At 35.3% G+C, this 16,536-nt stretch overlaps 1 protein-coding gene across 1 annotated transcript in view; it reads right to left on the bottom strand.

The window, feature by feature from the left end:
• Nucleotides 1-2,727: 2,727 nt before the first annotated feature.
• The window catches only part of LOC126965328 (cytochrome P450 4ae1-like), a 232,865-nt gene continuing 219,056 nt past the window's right edge, over nucleotides 2,728-16,536 (bottom strand). Inside the window, exons 4-6 of the mRNA XM_050808871.1 lie at nucleotides 7,648-7,799; nucleotides 5,223-5,396; nucleotides 2,728-2,925 (exon numbers count right to left, since the gene is read on the bottom strand). Of these exons, the coding sequence (XP_050664828.1) occupies nucleotides 2,768-2,925; nucleotides 5,223-5,396; nucleotides 7,648-7,799 (484 nt within the window). The 3' untranslated portion in view covers nucleotides 2,728-2,767. The remainder of the gene's footprint in view (nucleotides 2,926-5,222; nucleotides 5,397-7,647; nucleotides 7,800-16,536) is intronic.

Here is a 16,536-nt window from a genome sequence, read left to right as displayed (position 1 = left end):
CATCTTGGATTTCAAAAATGATCCCAAATTCGTTCTCTGCACCCTCGAGAATCTCGGATACGATATCCATATTGCTGAAATCATAATTTTGAATGGCGGCCATCTTTCAAAAATGATCCCAAATTCGATCTCTTTACCCTCGAAAACCTCGGATATAGCTGGGTACGGCACCTCTATCATCACGCTTTTTCGTTTCATTGAGTTTCAAAAAACAATTCTAAAGAATTTACGCATCAGAAATTCTTGCAACAATAATTATACTCCAGAGAGAGAGTGTATTATAATAAATAAGAGTTGTTTTTATTGAATTCTAAATTTATATTTTATTTTTTCTTTCTTATCCTATATAATCTAGTATTTCTTACAATTTATTGATTTAGGGAAATGTCTATTCACTTGCAACATTATTTGGTTGTCTGTGTGCGTATTGGCGAATGTAAGTACGTGATGCTCACGCACACATTAATTATAATGTTACTTCTATATTGACAGGAACTATGAATGAAACTATCGTTCTGAGTGTTTATTATTCTATGGCCACAGCAGCCAGTGCTCTAATGGATCGCTGTCTGACCTCTATCTTAGGACTAAATTCGGCTGGTATAACGTTACGCCGGTGTCGTGCAGCCTCGAGCCTGCATTATTTTTAACATAAATGTGGAGTTCTTGAATGTTACAGAGTTATATCTACCTGAAGAGCACAATGACACTACCAATGACATCAGGCCTATGGTTGTGTGGCTTTTCATTCTTGAAAACGAACATTATTTCGTTGTAGATGTCAATATTCAAACAATAAATTACCAGAATAAGATTAAACTTGTTCAATTACAAAGTGGACAGACAAGATAAAACTTTGGGCTATTGTGTTTAGGACAACCCCCACTCGCTGGAACTTCGATTTACGCAAAATGTCGCATCGTATCCGATACTGTGATAGAGAATCTGATAATTGATGGACCGTTGTCCGCAAAGTGGTTTGGAGACGATTCCGATATATTGAATATTACGAGGGTGTACTTTGTATTCACAGTACACCTGAGTAGGAATATCGGACTTACACATACAATTATATAGTCGCATTGCACGTTTCTACTATACACAAAAAGACTCTCAGTCGCGTCAAAATAGGCCGAGTTGTGTAGTATATGCGTACCAAAAACATAAATGTACGTGGGTCACACTGAAAATGTTTAGAAAATGTAAGAAACATTGCTAATGAGAACTTTTTTTTAAGAACTCTTTGGTTACCTAATGTAGTATATTGCATTCATTTGTCATTTGTTTTTGTGAATTGCTGGCAAATCTAAAACTCTTATTACACGTGAAAATAAACCTAACGCGAGATAATTTTCCGTCAATGATTTATTATGACTTTCGTTGTGGGCTTACTCAACAACAAGGCTATGATATGGCCATCTCGTGCCACTATTTACAATTGGTTTAATGAGTTTAAGCGTTGACGTAGCAATCTTAATGATGATCCGCATGAGGGACTTCCTTTAACAGCGACTACTGAAGATAACATCAGTGCTGTGCGACGCATGATAGAGGAAGATCTGTGACCTATCAGCAGATACGGGCAAGCCTAGGCATTGGTATAAGTCAAGGTCAAAAAATATTACACTAACATTTAGGCGTTAGGAAGCTTTGTACCAGATGGATTCCCCATACTTTAACCGACGACCAGAAACACCTTCCCATGGACTGGTGTGGCTAAATGTTAGATAAATTCAATGGCGGTGACTCAAATGCTGTATTTGACATCGTCACAGGTGATAAAAGCTGGATATATTGCTCCGAACATGAAACCAAAAGAGAATAAGCTCAGTGGGTGTTTTTCCATTCGAGGATCGGCCAACTAAGGTAAAGAAAGGAAGAAGTCAAGGAAAAGAGATGATTGCCTCATTCTTTGGTCGGGAAAGTCATTTCGCGACAGTTGTGCTAGAAGGTGGAAGGACAGTTACTGTAGATTGGTATGTCACTCGCTGTTCGCCTATTGTCTTGGAAAAAATTCGACAGCAGCGCCCTCGATGCAGGATCCCCCTTCACGACGACAATGCTTCAGCGCACTCCGTCATCCGCCATACAGTCCTGACCTGGCGCCCTGCGACTTTTATTTATTCCGAAGAACTAAAGATAAAATTCGAGGTATTCACTTTAAGAGCCCTGAAGATGCAGTAAAAGCGTACGAAAACGCCATAGAAGAGACCACTAAGGAAGAATGGGCTCACCTCTTTTTCTCAGTGGTTCCATCGAATGCAACCATGTGTATAGAGGAACGGAGATTACTTCGAAAAACAATAAAAGTATTGGCAACTTTCTACATTAAGCCGTTTTTAATTTTCTAAAGATTTTCAGTCTTACCTAGGTATGTATCAAAACCAAATCCAAAAGAAGCAATTTTGAGAATATAAAAATTCCTTTCATTATATATATTAATTGTATATATTATATACGTTAACATTTTATACAGGTAGATAAAATTAAAACATAAAATTAACACCTTATTTAGCAGTAGTATTGTTATTATTTTTTTGCGTGGTGTTGTATTCAAAGCGCGGTCGAAACACAAATGACCGAAAACTTTGCCTAAAACTTTAGAGCGTTATTGTGAGTCTAGTGGTTTATCGTACTTGAATACGTTGTCATTAAAAAAAGAAAGTAAATATATTAAAAGGAAAATAATAAACCTAGGTAAGGTAATGAAACACATTATACGTGATATTTTTTAATCAAATTAACTCTTACTATATTAATTTTAATATTATTGTCGTCGCTTCACTTGTATCAAATGACCACTTATTGTTCTTAAGGCAATATCCACTTTGAACTCTAAATTCTCATTTGGTTCAGCTATGATCTCATAATCACGAATGCAGTGAATCAGGATCGTCTTTAACACGTGAATCGCATATTTTTTTCCTGCAAAATAATAAGAGCAACATAGCATGAAAACAATCTATGACTTATTTCTTCAATAACCATCAGCTATATAAAAGGAATTCAGAAAGATTTCAAGCTTAAAACCAGAAGTTTCATTGCCTATTCTAGGTGTGTGAAGCCTTGTTTTTTTTTTATTTAAACAATTTGTACATTTTCGAGGCTTGCAAATTTGTGCGTAACCACAGATATCTTTTCACGTCAGATGTTGAGGTGAATGCTAGAGTTACAAGACAGCCACATAGACTGGTTTTGAAACATTGTCCTAAAACAACACTTTTTCTTAAAAATAATCGTAACATGTGTATATAATTATATAACAAATTGCCGGAGGACTTGAAAATACTGTCAAATAAAATGTTTATACCAAGACTTCTTTAAATGGCTGCTTGAAAATAATTTGTATAGTATTAATGAATACTTTAATAAGTGTTTAGTTTTTGCATGTTTTTAGTTAAACCGGATAGAGGACGCATTGTAATATTTAAGATATTTACATACCCTATTCCAAAGAAAAATAAATAATTTCATTTCATTTCATCATAAATGTATCTTAACTGAAAAATTTGAGTTAAGCATGTTATCGAGAGACAACGCATAAATAGTTATTTATTAATACGGCTTTACTCACGATTTATCGGTGTGGGTACCGACTGGTTTCGGACCATTCGAAGGTCCTTCATCAGAGTGAGTAAAGCTGCCTACTACATGGAAACCCATGTTGTTAAATGTATCTCGCAATATGACCCATAGTGGCGATGATCACGTAGTGGACATTGTGAGTACATTTTGTGCACCCGTGGACACCAATAGTGACATAGTGTCAATGATACCGTGCTCGTCTACACCCCGAGCCCCCCGCCCAGTCCAGCCGCGCACTACGAGCACAAGTCCACAGTAAGAGGCGGTACCTTATCGCGAACCCACTACTCACCCGAATGGTCTGAAACTAGTGGGTACCAACATCGATAAATCATGGGTAAAGTATTACGTTTATTGTTTATTGACGTGACTTATAGAAGCTAGGACCTATTGCACTCGAACGCATAAAAACATGGCCGACATCGATCAGCTGTTCGTTAAATAATGTGATAAATAGCTTCCCGCTCAAAGTTGTTGGATATCCGTCATAGATTGACAACCGAGAGACTTCAAAACTTTGATTTTTGAAGTTTGAAATTATTTTGACATCGATTTTTGACAACTTGACATTGATACTATGTCTTTCCATTGACAGTTCCTCATTAAATTAGTTAAAATCATGTTTTTTTGTACGAAATGGCAACATTGCGTACTATAGAGACGTATTAGTTATGGGAGATTTATCTAACGAATATGAATAAGGAATTTTATCGAACGTTCGACCATAGTCTCAACCCAATAAGACGTCCCAGACACGTAACGGTAGACCCGGATGACGACATCACCATCGCGAACGCGACACCCACACAAACACCGACAAAGACACGCACACACCACCTTCGCAGGCGTAGGCGCGGTCAACCACCGCAAACCACTGGCACTCGTCGCTCTGACGATGGCCAGCGGCCCGCACCCTAGACACACCACACATTGTTTTGATACCCGACGAGACGTTAGTCCTCGTCCTGTAATCGCTTCACTACACTCACTCACACACGGACTGACTGACGGACTGACATACACCACTTACACAATCACAAACACACTCCACAAACAGACACAAACACAAACATACATGCACACAAACATTTACACTACGTACATACATACAAACACACATACATACAATCATAAACACATACATACACACTTACATACATTACACAAAACATCACCACACTCGCCGGCGAGTGTGTTCTTATCACCTTTTCATCTTTCGTCTTCATTTCATCTTCATTTTCATTCTCTCTCCTTCCCACAAGCACACAGCCGGTCTGAGGTTCGAGTCTCCTTAGGAGACGCCCCGCGACTGTTGTTGCGTAGTCTTTGCGGCCTCCACGGCCCACGTCCTTCGCTGTGAAAGCCAGGGCTGCTAACAGCACAGAGGAGGTTTTCGTCGGTATGGGGTGTCCGCTTACGCGGACACTCGAGTCCGACATATTACGCCCCGTTCCGGGGCGTAAATACGTAACCGTATTTCATCCTCTCAAAAAAAAAAAAAATCGAACGTTCGAAAGGCTTAAAACACGTTTTAACTAATATAGCTTTATACCTTCAAAAAGCATTTTATTATGAATAAGGCAGTTAATATATAACGCATTAATAGTTTGCATTTTTTAATAGAAGTGTATACTGACCTATGCAAGCTCTTTTCCCCAAGCTGAAAGCTACTGGCGTAGACCTGGGTGGATTTGGTGGTAACCACCGCTCCGGCTTAAACTCTAGCGCATCTTGGCCCCACTCTTTCTCACTTCTACCCATACTCCAGAAATCTAAGGCCACATTTGTCCCTTTTATGATGGTACACGAGTCTGAAAGACAATTAATAAATAAATAAAAATAAGAATTCTTTATCTCAACCAACAAAGGATGTAATATGTCAAAAACAAACATCTTAAAACCTAGTGCAATTAGCAGTCTCGAAATCAAAGAGGATGTAAATTCTACGTAATAAGAGGTGGGACTGCCTACGTAAAAATTCAAATTTAGTTTCGTATGAAACGTGCAGTCATTTGACATAAACGTAATAGTTATGCAACTGTTATGTAATAAGGGGTTAAAACATTAAAGTGGGCTTATCACACAAGGCGAAGCCGAATGTGGGTTTATCATGATCATGGTGGGTTGATAATAGTAACACCTATGTTTTAATACCTAATTATCAACAGTTGCATACAAGACTTTATATTCACCCATAGTATGAATCCTCTATAAAAAGTTCTGAATTAGTTAGCTTACTGCTAACATTAAAAAGCCATTTCCTAGTGGTTACTAGGAATGGCTTTTATAATATCATCCAAAGGAGTGTTTTTATGAAAACGGATGATATAATGTTGTACTGAATTTCAACAACACTCGTTTCACGTTTGGATGATGTAATGGTTAGTAGGACATTGGGTGTTTTAATGTTGGCAATAAGCTAGCTGTTTAAGAATCTTTAATAGAGGATTTAATGCATGGATTTAGGTAAATAATATTACAGTATCGCGATTGGCCACGAAGTGTAATACGCCTAAGTTTGAAAGCGAACTGTTGCTTATAACGTAGTTTATCTCGACTACCTTTTTTTTTTACAAGTTTTAGCCGTCGTCCGTCAATCTGTCAATGACTGCACATTTCATACAATCGAGTGAATCGCTCTTTTCTTAGAGTTTAGACTCTCAGGTTAAAAAAATATACTTATTATTTGCCACCATTTTGAAAAGTTGAGCTTTAACGAAGTGACAGTAATGAAATTTGCCACTATCAACGTTTCGACTTACTTGTTATACTTAATCAAACTTATAAATATATATATATATATATATATATATATATATATATATATATATATATACTAGCTGACCCGACAGAGTTGTACTGTACATATTAAATAAAATACTGTTTTTTTCATAACATTAAAAATTATTTCGTACATATGCTTCTTGTTGTTATAATGAAATTATTTCACAGCAGAACTGTCAAACCGTGCGTCAATAAATTCTCTCAGAGAAAATATGTCCATACAAAACAAATATATTGGAAATAAAAATAATTATGGGTCCCAAAACATAAAAAGTATCCTATCTCTCAAGTTGGACCTAACTGCACTCCATAAGTAATCCCCATTTAAATCCGTTCATTAGTTTAGGAGTCCATCGAGGACAACATGTCACGTAATCTTATATATAAAATTCTCGTGTCTGTATTTTTTTTTTTTAATTTTATTTGACATTTTTTTAAATTTGTTTGATTATGAGTTAGCGTTAAAAAATACATACAACTTCAAATTTTCACCCATCTACGATCAACAGTTATTTTTGTATCGCGATTTTAATATCGGCAATACAACGTTTGCTGGGTCAGCTAGTTTATATATATTAAGATATATATCTTATATATAAAATTCTCGTGTCACAATGTTCGTTCCCGTACTCCTCCGAAACGGCTTGACCGATTCTCATGAAATTTTGTGAGCATATTGAGTAGGTCTGAGAATCGGCCAACATCTATTTTTCATACCCCTAAATGTTAAGGGTGGTCCACACGAAAAAATACATACAACTTCAAGTTTTCACCCATCCATATATATATATATATATAATTCGTTATCACTTTATTGCCGACAAACAATGTAATAAAATTATTTTTCATGCATGTGTAATCCACACGCCTGTAAGTAGAAATGTAATTATCATTTTTTTTAATTATGTTGTAGTTATAGTGGAATATATTATGTTGTGTTTTTGTAGGTAATCTTAAATAAATAAGTAATTAAAACCTGTTAATTATAAGCCAACAACATCTTATTATCTTTATTTGCAAGATAAGGTTATCTTGCAAATAAAGATGATTTGATTTAATTTGATTTGAATCCATAACTATCCAAATGGTTTGAGTTGTCTTGAGTGTTATTTCCGTCAATATTTGTCTTCAAACCACACGTGTTTCGTCTCTACACGAGCCATCGTCAGAAGATCGCCAAACTCTGGCACGAAACTCAGAGTTTGGCGATAGAAGAAATTTAGTTAAACAAATAGAAGTAAAAAGAGAGAACATTATAGACAGTGGAAATGCACTAACCAAGTTTAACGTCACGGTCTGCGTATCGCATAACGGTAGGAGCTGGAGGATACAGCCTCATGGTTTCATTTATAACAGCCTCACAATACGGCATCATTGACAAGTGTTCTTTTGTGACATCGCACTTCTCTTCACCCATTACTTGTTTTATTCTGCAGAATAAATAATATCTTTTAAATTTAAACAATTGTTGATGTCTCAAAGTGATAACCCTCACTTCTGGGATTAAATTTATTACACAAATTAAATTTACAGCATGATTCACGAAAAACTTTTTGATGGGTTGAAGTCTAGTAGGTATTTCTAATTTCAGAGAAGCTAAATAAAGACTACAAATAAATGTAAAAGAATATCTTTGAATCAAATATGTTCTTATTTTCTCCAGATCTTATTAAAAAATGTTTTCAAATTAGTAAGATGTTCTTCCAGCATTTATTTTTCTGTTAAAAGGGGTGGATCTGACATTTAATAGTTTTATTACAAAAAAGAAAATATTCAGGGCAGCTTTCGAAAAACATTTTGACGCATATGTTAATCCAGTGTCTGTAAGCATCAATTTATGAAAAAGTGGAGCAAAAATGAATCGTTACGACATATATGAAATACTGGGAATTGAGCACAAATCAGTTTTGACACATTTCCAGAAAGCTAGGTAAACAAAAAAGATCGATAATTGGGTGCTACACGAGCTCACTGTAAGAAACCTAATGAACCTTGTACATATTAGAGATTTTTATTGAGAAGTAATGAAACCGAACCGTTTTTGATAACTGGTGATGAAAAATTAATCACGTACGACAAGAACCTTCGAAAAAGATCGTCGTCAAAAGACGTTCTGACTTAACAGTGACTGTGAAAAAGGTCTGGACAAAGAATGAAGTAGAGAAAAAAACTCTTTGAGACATAATATGATGTTAAGTGACATTAACCAGATAACTTCACTAGTCCATAGTGTACTGTACATAAAAATCTCCCAATGGTAACTATTTAACGGTCACTGTTGTTAGCTTAAAATAGTTACCTAAACATTAAGTAAGAGAGCGTACGGGATGCTGATTACTTGCAAGCAGGTGACCCGAAGGCTAGTTTGGAAATTGCAATAAAAACGAATAATAGTTTCATCATCATGACGAGGATGTCTAGTGTTGGACAAAGGCCTCCCCCAAAGGTCTCCACGACGATTGGCCCAGCGTTGCCCTCGCCCAAACTATTGCGTGTTGTGCTATTATACGATAATACCGTCTCCACTCGTAGGTGTCGTAAAAGGGGACTCAGAGATACAAAAACCAGAGGATGGGCAGCATCCTTCCAAGAGAGCATCACAATCTACTGCCATAGTCAAGCCGTCTACTAAACGTGGCGATTCTGCCAAAACCCCCTAAAAGACAAATGACATTAATAGATTACTTACTCTTTTACCATTTTTTCTTGCACGTCTTTATGATCTCCTAACGTTAGGAAACAAAAGAACAACGTGGTGGCTACTGTCTCTTGGCCGGCAAGTATAATTGTATTTACTTCTCCACGCATCCGTTCCTCTGTAAAGCTTGCATCTGTTTCTTCTAGATCAAGCAGAATGTCAATATATGACTTGAAGCCCGGTTTATCTAGAAAATAAGTTGAAATTTTACAGAGTTAGTAACAACTTAATTTTGAATAGAAAAATGCACGTGGTGCAAAGTGGTGCAGTATTGTCCGTAACAACTAAAAGTTGTAAATTCATATGGTATAAAACAAGTGATGCTGATGAGTTTTATGTTCCTATTCAATACACACGTAACCCTTACTAGATAATATCGATGTCCAGCTATTCTTCAGGGCCCTTTTTCTCAGGAACGCGTGGAGGTATCAAGTTGACAATAACATCAAATGCATCTGTGATCCCTTGGAAATGTACAAAATATGTTTTTTAATCATCCCATGGTAATTTCAGGCATACTCCTGAGGTGAATGTAAGTAATGGAACGAAAGAGAAATAATATGTAGGTAAAATTACTGTAAGGCGCAAAAGGCTCGTGTTATAGTGGCCGATTATGATGTCACAGCTCAGGAATAATGAAAATAATAACATATATGTATACACCTACCTACCTACCTATCTATACCTATTGGTGCGTCATATTTGGCAAATTTTGGATAAAGTATAAGGCTAGACATGATATGCAAATAATAAACACTCACGTATCACAATATTGAAAAACTGTTAGGAATAAAATGTACGAAAAATACTGTGATTTTATTAGAGTGTACTTTGATTTCATCTGCAAGTTAAGGCTAAAACCAACACGTCGGGTGTTTGTAATTTAATTGTACTAAATTTTTGGTGACAAATTCTGCATGATTAATAGTAATAAAGTTCGTCAGGCATACGCAATCGGATGTGACATGTGTGCATGTTATCACAATTTATGACGCATTTCATAAACTAAAAACATCTTTGAATTTAAATACGGCAGTGAAACGTGCAAGCGTGGCTAATATACTGTCATACTGTGAGTTATCTCTTTAGCTGTTCTATGGTGCTAGATACACACGAACTTTATATTTCACATATAAAAATGTTTTAGTTTACTAGCAAATATTAAACAAATGGAAAGCTGCAAACCTCAATTTTATAACATTACTGTGAATATTTATACTAGAAATATGTAATTATAAAGTAACTATTCCATTCATGAACATTTTCATCAACTCTAATTATAAGTTTGTCTCTCTGACAATCATTGGTATGTCTCTCGAATACATGTCAAATTACTTGCACGTTTTGTTTAATCACTAAATCACATGCAGCACAATTTCGGAATAAATAAATTAATATTTTAAGTGGTGAAGTTAATTGGTAATTTAGTGTTGCATATAACTCACCCATAGCAGCGAAGTAATATGTTATACCTATTTAAGGCTGCAAAAACTGTACTGAACGGAAATTAGAAGATATTGCTTTATCTAGAATATTTCTTGGTTCGTTTAAAAATTGATAGAATAAGCATTTAAATACATGATAATGAAAAACACAATTTAAGTATAATGTGGGAAAAATCTTTATTATTAAAACAGAATAATTAGTAAATTATTAAACTAAATCATTAGCTACTTCAAATTATCAGTCTCAGAATAAAAACCAAGCTTTTCCATATTCTACTGCTTTTTAATTTGACCGGGATATATGACTGTTTCATGCTTTCGGGTGTACGCGAATGACAAATCTATTACACGCTCTATCCTACCTTAAAATATATTATACAACTATGTATTCAATTGTATTAACATCTCTGATTGTCACTGAACTCTACTATACCACTAGACTGGCGGCTGTCAAAATTCGATTGTGCCTGTTTGATATTCGCCATTTTGACGCTGTTGGCCATGTAGTGAGAGTCTGCGGTACTAAAACTAGTGATGACAACCTCAGCAAACATCGATAGATGGTGGGAAACTATTTACAAAAAAATAAATGTGTACTTTATTACATTGATTCTTGAAGTGTAAATATCATAGAAAACGAACGAAATGAATTCAAAATGCAAAAATACTTCAGAGTTCCTTCGCAGGCATTTGTATTATACGTCAAAATTAGTACTCTGGACGCTCGCGAGTGGCGCTTCAAATGGGCACAAAAAATTTGCTGTAAAACATATTGAATAGCCCGTCCAGTGGTATTTATACAGGTCAGTGCAGATTGTATTGTACATATTATTGTTTGAACAATATTACCTGCTACATTGTTAGTGGTACCGCCATTTGACTTTTTCATGTTCTCTCTATTCTCCTTAGTTGTCTTTATCACCTGTTAATTTGTATAAGACGTATCAGTTAGTATTCACTATCAAAAGATTAAGAAAAAAATAACTTAAATATAGTCTCTTCTAGAACGGGAAAGGTATCAAATATATTTTGTAAGAAACGCGAGTTGTCTTAAGGCCGCTTACTAATTTGGAAGGTTAATTTATGGTCATTTTGGATGCAGATTATATAAAATCCGTCCACTGATCTTGAATTGATGTTGATCTGCATTTCAATATGGCAATCTTAATTGACAAATCCATATAGTAAATATAGGGAAAGCTTAACTGTGATCCAAATACCAATTCATCATCCCATAAACGGATTGAATAAACGGCTGTTATTGCCGAGTCAGTCGTTAATAGCGGAATAAGTCAGAGTAAGATTACTTCTTTATGAATATAGTACAAAAATAATAGTTGTGTTTCATATTATTAAGCACTCTTTGATGATGTTTTCACTTCTGTATCGTTTTGTAAAAGAGGAAATGTTATTGGACTTTTTTCCATATAAGCGTTCCCGAGTTCTTTCCTCTTGGTTTTTAACCCTAGACGAAATTTAGTTTAAAATAAAGTCGATATCATAATTATTAATATAATATAATAACAATAACAGTCATTACGTTGACTATTCAGTAGACATTGTATAGCCATCATACAAAAACTATACATAAACAATAATAATCTTACGTTCCGGACGTTTTTTCCCGGTTACGGTACCCCTCCGCATCGTTAAGGATCATAAGGAACTTCGTTAAACAAAATAAAAATTTATTTAAAACATTTCACATACAAGCAACATGTGTTTTATGTTTGGTTATATGTATGATTAACACGTGTTTTATTTTTGGGGTTGTATGTGTATAATTCATTTACGATTTTTTTTTATTAGTATAAAATGTATTCTTTTATTTGTTATTTTATTCATGTTGCATTAAATAATCAGCGAGATAATGTCGCGTAGCAACGCTTCGACGTACATGTTTCATGTCTTACGTTCCGGACGTTTTTCCCCGGTTAGGGTACCCCTCAGCATCGTCCCATTAAGAACTTCGTTCCAAAATTTTAATACAATCGTTTAATTTTTGGAGGAGGAATTTTTGCAGTGAACGTTACCCTGGTTTTTAAGTTTTTACTCATAATTTTGCTACAGTGGTCATTATAACACATTTGATTGACTGGCGTCAGCGCGACGGTTTATTGTTCTAGAATTTTTAAATCTGGGGAAAAACCTCAGCTAATGATACCTCTTAAGCACACACCCATTTTTCAATTTTTCTTTTTTAAAATTCTATTTTGTAGTCTTATTTTTAAGGTACAAAATAAAACATTAATAATATTTAAAAAAAATACAACTTACATAATCGCAAAAATTGTTCAATACTCCTATATGCTTCTCTAATTCTTTATACCTTGGTGTAAGACGAAATATAAAGTCAGGATGAAGGAACACATTGACTCCTCTTTCAATGAATATTTGTAAAGTTCGCTCGAAGGCGTGATAATATTCACGTCCACCCTCTGTATCTGTCGTGATGGATACACCAAGCGCGGCTTCTGTAGAGTAAAAAAAATAATACTGATCAGATGATTGTTCGCCAATGTTTTTCTGAGATAACCTTAGAATAATTTACACTGAGGCAATACATATTTACACGCAGTCACTATTAAGATTACACCTAGAGATTAATCTGAAAAAAACAGAATAATTTACCACATCCGCATCAGGCCAGAGTGATTTTTGTATATCTTGGTACTCTGGCATCAGATATAAAAACTATACTTTACCGGAAGATTATAGCGGCTAAAAGGAATTATTAGGCCTACTTTGATACTTTCAAAGATTCTGTATATATACATTCTAAGCTGGGTATGCCACGAATGATATTGTATGGGGATAAAAATGTTGTCAAGACCATACGATTTGTGAGTTGGCATTGGCCTGAACTTGTTGCCTCAATGGGTGATAACAGAGCACTACGGAGACATCTGTAGAAAGTCTAAGAAAGAAGAATCCGTTGGATAGCACTAATCAGAAACTTCAGGTCTTAAGAACCGCGAGAGCAAGTTAAGCATAAGCGCAGAAAAAACCCTTGATGGACCATCAAGGATTTTATTCACAGACTTGCGCAATGCCCAATAAAAAAAAGAGTTATATTAAATTGAATAAGGAACTCGAATAATTTGACTAAGATGCCGCGTGCTGCTACACCACGTTGCCACTCCTCTACTTCGATGAATACAAATTTAATAGAAATTAATTATGCGATCACAAGTAGGTAATAAATACATTGTGGTGAAAACTTATAAAATACTAATGCACTTGTACTGTTGAGTTTTGGTTAGGAGAGTGTGGAGCCCGAGCATAACAGCATCTCAACGATGGAATAGAATATAAAAGCGGAAGTGATACACAGCTATTGCTCGTGTGGCACAAGTATGCTGAAGTCCGGAACAATATCCGCAACGTGTCGATCGTAACGAAAAATATTACAACTATAATTGACATTAATTATAAATATATATAATATTTGCATATAAATATAACAACTATTTTAAAGATATTTTATTGTATAAATTTGTGTAATTTGTGAACAGCTGCAGCGTCCTCAGGCGCGAACCACGATAGAAATTTCTGCCTTTTAGTTGCATGCTAATATGATATCTATTTCAACGAAGTTAAGTGTGAGTTTCTAGTTCATTAGACTGGAGTGATAGAGTTACCGCACCCTCCAGCGTTATAAAATCAAATTTTTAGGCTACTTCCGATTATATTTTCTACTCCGAAGCTTTCGCTCTGCTCAGCATCTGATCATGATGATCATTTCACTTTGTTATTCTTGTATTGAATAAAGATAACTTACGACAAATAGCTTTAATCGTTGTCAGCGCACAAAGTGTCATGATGTCGGATGGTGGTTTACCCACCAAATCGTTTAATTCCTTCACCATGGATCTGGATGTTTCGTTGAAAATTCCCTGGAACTTGGCAACTACAGGTGCAGTGAATGTGTTGCCAATCTTTTTTATATTTTTCTTCCATGTTGGCCCTTGAATTTTAATTGATTGAACTTTATTAATTGAATAAATACTGCTGTACTATTTTGGCTGGTTTCGATGACATAAAAAAGGCAACATTTCATTAAAAGAAACAAACCAGTAGAATTTTCTGTCCACCTACTTTTCATTCTGACAAAATGAGTGAATCATATTTTATTATAATTAAAAAACGAAAACAATCGAGGCACACTGCGAAAACAATTTATGATGCTTTCGGACCTAATGCCAGTGTCAGAAAGAGTAGCACAAATTTGTCTATGGCATTTACAATCAGCTAATTTTGATGTCAAATGTATCTTGCACCTCGCTCTGTTACGGATAAAAAGGACGTTATTTTTGAAAGAGTGGCATATGGTCTATAGGTACTGGGGTGCGAGACGAGCTCACTGAAAGAATCCCCACGTCTCATATGATAACAACGTCTGAAAAGGGAGGTAGTTAAAGATCGAACAGGCTTCACAGACAGACTGTGGCAAAACTCGGGCTTACTCGCAATAAGGTGATTGGAAGGACATTGTTCATTATGAGTATTTACCGCCGGGCAGAACAATCGGTTTGGATCACTACATCCAACCAATTATAAGATTAAGGCAAAAAGTTGAGAGACGGAAGAGATCTTTCATCACGACAATGCTAGACCACACACATCTTTAGCCACTCAACAAAAATTAAGAGCTTGGCAGGGAGGTGCTAATACATCCGCAATATAGCTATGACCTTGCACCTTTAAATTTCCAACTGTATCGGTCGTTCTAGAATAACTTAGGCAGTGTCAGTTTAACATCGAGAGAGAACTTCCAAAACATCTTTTCGCGTGTTTTCGATCAGTATCCCCAAATTTTCTACAGCAATAGGGTCATGTCAAGATAAATATATATAACTATGACAATGCAGAAAGTGGGTTGTAGTAAACTTGCTGTGACGGATGGCATTTCAATTTAATCGCACATAATATCATACTAGCTGACCTGGCAAACGTTGTTTTGCCATATATATTTTTTTTAGAGTTGGGCATTTCTTGGATATTGCTTTATTTTTATAAAATAAACGTAGCCTAAGTTGCTCCTTATTACATCAGCTACCTGCCAATAAAAGTCGCCGGATTTACCGGAACAAACAGACAGACCGACCGACAGACAAAAATTGTAAAAAAAAAATATTTTGGTGTATGTACCGTATATGTATTCATTATATACATTTAGTAAAAAACGGTTATTTCAATATTACAAACAGACACTCCAATTTTATTTAAATGTATAGATAATTCACACAATATTTTTATAAATTATAGCCTATATGTTATTTTGGTGTGTAAGCTATATTATTGCAAAGTTTCATCAAAATCAATTCAGTAGTGATTGCGTTAAATAAGTTCAAACATACATCCAGACATACAAACTTTCACATTTATAATATTAGTAGGATTATCCAAAATTAAATATTTACCTGGAACAGTGAGTATGCCATGTCCAAGCCACTTTTTGCTAAAATCATAAAAATACGCCTTTTCAACACATGTATTTGCGAACACTTTTGCTTCTTCGGGACTGCTTAGCACTGTAAAAATATATCTTTATGTAATACCATTTCTTTAAATTAACTACTTACTGTCAGAGAATAAAAAGTTCGAGTTGAAAGACAAAATATTTAAGATTGTTTTCAAATAAACTGCACGAAAATCTTAAAGTTAGTTTGGCATAGTTAATAATTGCCTTGTTTTGCCAGTGGCTGCTTTACACATGATGCAGGTTAAATACTACAGCGACACCCTCTACCATAAAGTTATAATGTGTAAGCATTATTGTGTTTCGCTCTGGAGGGCGCCGTAGCTAGTGAAATCACTGAGCAAATGAGACTTAAAATCTTATGTCTCAAGGTGACAGGCGCAAGTGCAGTGCCACTAAAAATTTTTGAGTTTTTAAGAAACCTGAACGGCACTGCATTGTAATGGGGAGCACGTATCAATTGCCATTAGCTGAACGTCCTTCTCGTCTCGTCTCTTATTGTCATAAATAAAACTACCATACCAAAAGCATTGGAAGGAGAA

The sequence above is a fragment of the Leptidea sinapis genome, chromosome 7 (assembly GCF_905404315.1).
Source record: "Leptidea sinapis chromosome 7, ilLepSina1.1, whole genome shotgun sequence".
Lineage (NCBI taxonomy): Eukaryota > Metazoa > Arthropoda > Insecta > Lepidoptera > Pieridae > Leptidea > Leptidea sinapis.
Note: the sequence above shows the minus strand (reverse complement) of the source record. Positions and strands in the feature narration are given on the sequence as shown.